We start from the raw sequence: 7011 nt of genomic DNA, 5'->3' as shown, positions 1-7011 counted from the left end.
AGTGGTCTTAACTACAACTTCTGTTTCTGTTCCTTTTTCTTTTTCTTCTTTTTTTTTTTTTTTATTTCTTAAAATATATAAAAATATAAATAAATTTTACCTATTTATTTGCAAAAGTAAAAATAAAAAATATTATATATATATAAATATATACTTACTTTTTTATTATTATTTTATTTTTTAAAATATATTTTTAACAAGATTCTTAAATAATCAAATATCTTTTTTTTTTTTTTTATATTATATATATATATATATATTATATATGCATAATTGTAGGTTAAAAATAAAATATGATTGTCATTATATAAATTACATATAATAATAAAAAAATAAAAAAATAAAAAAGCATACCTTTTATTTAAATTATCACAAAAATGTATAAATAATAAAATATTATATAATGAATCAAGATGTAGTATAATATAATTATATATATTATATATATTATATATTAATTTTTTTTATGTGCTTCCAATTTAAGGTATATATAAAAATATATTATAATATAGTAAATATTATTATGTTCCTAACTATTTTTTTCATTCTACAAAAAGATGTAATAGCAATTATTGGTATTATTATTATATATATTATATATATTTTTATATATATTTTTTTTAAATGTTAACTTGTTTTTATATTCTTTTCCATTTATATTTCCGCTACTGTTTTGCTATTAATAACTCTAATAAATGTTTACTTTTTTTTTTTTTTTTTTTTCTTGTTATTATAAGTATAAATAATATTAATATATGTTAAATAGGCATATTTAATATTCCGAACTTTACAATATATAATATTAATTTTTTTTTTTTTTTTTTTTCCCCTTTTAAAAGCTTTTAATATTTATACTAAAATATATATTACATTATATATATATATATATATATATATTTATATGTATATGTTTATTTATTTATTTATTTATTTATTTATTTATTTATTTATTTATATATATATATATATATGTGAAGAAAGAAAAAGAAAAAAAATTTAAATGCAAATAAAGTTTCCTTTTATATATGTGATTATATACATTTTGTTAATAATAATAAAATTAAATCATGGTAATTCAAAATTAAATTACAAAAAAACATATACTCATGGAAGAGTATATAACAATTTAGTACATACCGTAAATCAATATAATAAAAAAAGAAGCAAAAAGGAAATAGAAAATAAATATATACGTAATAATAATATTATACTACCGTCTAGTAATACTGAAGGAAGAAATATATATATATCATATCTTAATAAACAATATAATAATAATAATAATTGTTATTATAAGAATAATACAAAAAAGCGTTATATTAAAAAAAAAAATTATAAAAATTTTTATTATTATTATTACATTTATTGCCTTAACACAAGTACCAATCCAGCGTTTTTACAAAAAAAAATTTATATACACAATTATAGATATAAAAAGATATTAAGATGTAGCAATATGTCAGTATTATCAGAAAAAAGTATAGAAAATGTTATATCTCCTTGTGAAAAAAACTATAAATTAGAAGACATCATATCAAACGGAATAAATTATGATTATCGAAAGATAAATGAAAAAAATACAACACCTTTTATACAAGTAGCACCTATGATAAATGTAACGAATAGACATTTTCGAGCTATGGTACGTATTATTACGAAAAGAGCACAATTGTGGACTGAAATGATTGTAGATAATACATTGTTATATAATTTAAATAATTTAGAAGAACATTTAGGTTTTGATAATAATGAACATCCCATCGTTTGTCAACTAGGTGGTTGTGATATGAACTCCATGTCAGAAGCTGCCATTTTAGTAGAACAAGCTGGGTATGATGAAATAAATATTAATGTTGGATGTCCAAGTACTAAAGTTGCTAATAAAGGTGCTTTTGGTGCTTCTTTAATGAAAAATCCTGAACAAGTCAGAAATATTGTATATGAAATTAAGAAAAAAGTACAAATACCAGTAACTGTGAAAATTAGGACAGGAGTAGATAATTATGATTCCTTTGATTTCTTAAAAACATTTATTGAAACAGTTTCTTCAGTTGGCTGTAATCATTTTATTGTGCATGCAAGGAAAGCTTGGTTAAAAGGATTGGATCCAAAACAAAACCGAAAAATACCACCATTAGAATATTATAAAGTATATGATTTATGTAAATTATATCCTCATTTAAAATTTACATTAAATGGAGGTATACAAACAATACAAGAAGCAATCGCTTTATTAAATGGTTATATGCCCGAAAATAATAATAATAATAATAATAATAATAATGATACATCAAATTTTATACGAATTGATAACTATAATATCAATCCATTAAATGGTGTTATGATAGGAAGAGCATGTATGGAAAATATTACTGTATTATCACAAACAGACAAATTAGTCTATAATCAAGATATTCCGTCCACAGCTTATAGCAGAAGAACAATATTAGAAGCATATAAAAAGTATTTAGAAAAAAATTCCTTATTTTATAATTTATCCAGCTCCTTTGAATTATTGAAACCTGTACTAGGAATATTAAAAGGAATGCCTGGTCATAGAATTTTTAGAAATAAACTTGATACATATATAAGAAATTATACATCCACACTCCCATGTTCAGAAATATTAGAAAAAGCTATAGCTGATGTTGATGATATTGCACCCGGATGTTTGGACCTTCCTTTACACGATTACAATCAACAAAAGGAATACATTAAAAATTATTAACACCCAAATGTTTAATCCAATATCTTTTTTTTTGTACACATGGAAAAAAAAAAAAAAATACCCATATATATATATATATATATATATATACGTATTTTTTTTTTTTTCAATTAATTTTTAAACTTTTATTAAAAAAGAATAATAAGGGAAATATTATTTTCCCCATATTTATACAGATCACAAAAAAACATGTGTTTATATATATATATATATATGTATATATATATTTTTTTTAATTAAATTGTGTATATGTTTATGTGTTCTACATCTTATTAATTTTTTTTTTTTTTTTATTATTATTCATATTATATATTTTTAATTTTTGTGTTAATTTTTTCTTATTGTTATATGAAAAACTATAATTAACTTTTATATTATAAAAATAACATAAGCGAAAATATAATCTTAAAAAAACTTAATATACAAGTAATATATATATATATATATATATATATATTCTTATTTATTAATTTAATATTCTAAACATATTTGATTTCCCATGTAATACTATCACCTTCAAATTATTTAGTCGTCATTTATTGATTTAATAACTTCATCAACTTCTCCCAAACATTCTTTCTCGATAGCCCTAAGAAGGTAAAAAATTATGAAATAAGAATATATATTTAAAAATAAATAAATAAATATATATATATATTTGTATCCGTTGTTATGTTAAGTATGCTTACATGTTCTTATTCAGTTGTGAGATCACCGACTTTTCGTTTCCGTCTAAAGCTTCTATTGTTAGTTTTAAAGTATTGAGGCACTAAAAAAACAAGAAAATTATAAAAATAAAATAAAATGTACATATAATATTTCTACATATATTCACAATGATTCATTTTCATGGGGAAATGATATTCATCATACTTTATATATATATATATAATAACATATATTATCTCTTTGTGTGTATTCCTTTTCAACATGTTCCTACCTCTGCATTGTTATCCTTTGATTCTCTTAGACGTGTTATTGTGTCTTCTGTGCTCTTATTAAATATGGAGTATATAAAGTCGATTATTTCTGATATTGGCGTTAAGGGGCTAAGGGTAAAAAAAAAAAAAAAAAAAAAAAAAAAAAAAATATATATATATATATATAAATTGCATATATAAATAAATAAAATATATATATATCATATAAATTGCATATATAAATAAATAAAATATATATATATCATATAAATTACATATATAAATAAATAAAAAAAAAATCACTATGGGTGGATTTATTCCATTTTGGATATAATATTTTACCTAACTGTTTCAGGATTTTCAGCATACAAAGGTGGAGGATCCAAATCAAAAGGAACAAAAGCATTTAGCATTTGTGTTGTTTCATCATTACATATTTTTTTAAAATGATTATCATTGAATATTTCATCGTGTATTATATCAGTTTGTTTTTTTTTTATTAAATTAGCCCGTTCAACTAAATTATTTTTTTTCATAACAATATTTTTATTTTTATTATCTGTATTATTCGTTTTTATAAGAACAGGAGGGTTTTTTTTCTCTATTTTCATTTTGCTTTTAAATAAAGGATTGAGGCTTTTTTTCTCTGCCTTGGAATTATTCTCTGATAATGTATTAGATGGTTTTTCTTCATTATCATATTTTTTTGGTTTATCGGAATTTTTATCGTTATAATTAGAATCTACCTTATGAATAGGCGTGTTATTAATATTATTTATATTATTATCTACATTTGAAATTTTTCTTTTAACATTATCCTTATTTTGAATGATATCTTTGTTATTATTATGGATATCATTACTACGGACAAATTTACTATTATTATCTTTTTGTTTTTTTTCATTATTATTATTTAATGGTTCAACAGGAAGGCTTTTTTTTCTTTCATGGTTATTAAGGCTTAAGGAATGTTTCTTATTTGATTCTTCCTCAATAACATTATGAAGCATATTATCATTATTATGGTTTTCATTATTTTTATTGTCATTATTTTTATTGTCATTATTTTTATTGTCATTATTTTTATTGTCATTAATTGTATTATCATCTTTTATATTATCATCTTTTATATTATTATCTTTTATATTATTATCTTTTATATTATCATCTTTTGTATTATTATCTTTTATATTATTATCTTTTATATTATCATTTTTAATATTATCATCTTTAATATTATCATCTTTTATATTATCATCATTTGTATTATCACCATTTGTATTATCACCATTTGTATTATCACCATTTGTATTATCATCATTTATATTATCAACATTTATAATATCATTATTTTTATTATCATTATTTTTATCATCCTTATCTTCACTACGTGCAGTACTATTTCTTGGGGATAAGCTATTCTTATAAGCATATTTTAATGGTATTTTTACAATATGATTTAATAATGAGTCTCTTTTTTCACTTATTCTTGGAATTACAGATTTTTCTATGTCGATAGACATATTATCTGAGTCAATTTTAACAGATTCTTTTTTTTTATTTATATCCTTTTCAAAATTTTTACCTAACATATCTGAATTTATAAGTGCACTATCTCTTGTTGTGCGTTTGGAACTTATAATATTACTTTCTGCCTGAACTTTTATTGTACTTTCATCTGTGTTAATAGAAGTAACAGATTTATCATTTATTTTGCTACCATTTCCTATACTTATAGAATTTTTCATTTTATTCATTCTACTATTTTTGATATTATCATCATCGTTATTAACGTGTGTGTTATTACTATTTTTTAAAAACTCGCTGAGAAGTTTATGATTTACATTATTATGATTATTACTATTGTCACTATTATTATTATCATCATTATTACGATCATTATGATCCTTATTATTATTATAATTATTTTCATTATTATTATTATAATTATTTTCATTATTATAATCATTACTATTCATGTTGATACTTTTATTTTCGTCATCTTTTGATATATCTAACAAATTAACAACTTCTATCGAATTATTTTCATCATTTTTTTTTAAATCCGACATTTCACCTTTTGGTGCGTTTTTTGTTTTACCAAAAATTTTAAATCTCTTAAAAAGAGAAGTCGTGTTTTTATTTTTTTTTTTTGTATTTTCATTACCACCTTTCTCGTTAGCAATAATTTCGTTTTTCTTGTTTCCTTCTGAAATATCCTGCATAATTTTATTCTCACCAATTTTAAATCTGCTGAGTTTGTACGTGCTGAGATCTTCTTTTTCTCCTGGCACATATTTCATATCGACAACAAATTAGGAAATATATAAATTAAATAATATATGTATGTATATATATATATATATATATATATAGATTGTTATTGAAAAAATAGTGCAATATGACAAGGTAAAAATATTAAAAAAAAAAAAAACAAAAACAGAATGAAACTTAAAAAAGATAAATATATTAAAAATTAAATAACATTTTTGATTTTATACAAAATATAAATATATAAACATGTTTATATATATATATATCAAAACAACAAATAGAAAAAATACAAATTTGACATTAAAATTAAGGCAACGAATTATAAAACAAAAACAACATCATGGTGAAAACAAAACAAAAAAAAAAAAAATATAGAGAGAATAAAAAAATTAATTGAAACTATAAATAAAATATTATAATTAAAAAAAAAATGTAAAAACTTTACATTTTTCTAGTTTATTATTTTTATGCGTTCCTATTTTTTAAATACTTAATAGGATACACAATTATATACAAATGTGTTATTATATATATGCTTTCATGTTAATTTTTTTTTTCCTTCTGTTATATATATATATATATATGTAACTTATTGTATATATTCAGAAAAAAAAAAATTTTAAAGCATGTTTCTTTTTATATATTATGGTATGTATATTATTTACGTTTGTACATCATTTTATAGTAATTATTATTTTAAATAAATTCCTTTTCTTTTTTTTAATTTATTAAATAATTACTACAGTTTTTTATAAATATTATATATCTATATAAAGAACAACAAAAAAAAAGAACCTGTTCACGAAAATGGTTGCATGCCAATTATATTTATATAGATAAAAAATATATATATTTTTTTTTTATTAAATACAAATTATATATTTGTAATTTACTTTATTTTTATACAATAATTGAATTTATTTTGTTCTTTTTTTTTTTTTTTTTTTTTATATAATTATGACCTGAACAAATTATATATATTGATATATACTTTTTTATAAATTTATAAATATATATATATATTTTTTTTTTTTTTTTTTTTTTTTTTTTTTTTTTTTTTTTTTTTGTTCTTATAAAATATTTTTTTTT

At 19.4% G+C, this 7011-nt stretch overlaps 2 protein-coding genes across 2 annotated transcripts; one reads left to right on the top strand and one right to left on the bottom strand.

Moving 5' to 3' along the window:
• Nucleotides 1–1000: 1000 nt before the first annotated feature.
• PRSY57_0916800 (dihydrouridine synthase, putative) lies at nucleotides 1001–2728 on the top strand (the record flags this gene model as incomplete). Its single annotated transcript, XM_012907407.2, has 1 exon — nucleotides 1001–2728. The coding sequence occupies one exon, from the start codon at nucleotides 1001–1003 to the stop codon at nucleotides 2726–2728; it is 1728 nt and encodes a 575-aa protein (XP_012762861.2).
• Nucleotides 2729–3253: 525 nt separating this feature from the next.
• PRSY57_0916700 (hypothetical protein) lies at nucleotides 3254–5951 on the bottom strand (the record flags this gene model as incomplete). The annotated part of the gene is made up of 4 exons (XM_012907406.2): nucleotides 3254–3317; nucleotides 3418–3497; nucleotides 3669–3777; nucleotides 3991–5951. The coding sequence occupies 4 exons, from the start codon at nucleotides 5949–5951 to the stop codon at nucleotides 3254–3256; spliced, it is 2214 nt and encodes a 737-aa protein (XP_012762860.2).
• Between the last annotated feature and the right edge of the window lie 1060 nt (nucleotides 5952–7011).

This window comes from Plasmodium reichenowi, chromosome 9 (assembly GCF_001601855.1).
Source record: "Plasmodium reichenowi strain SY57 chromosome 9, whole genome shotgun sequence".
NCBI lineage: Eukaryota > Apicomplexa > Aconoidasida > Haemosporida > Plasmodiidae > Plasmodium > Plasmodium reichenowi.
This window is presented reverse-complemented; position numbering and strand designations above follow the sequence as displayed.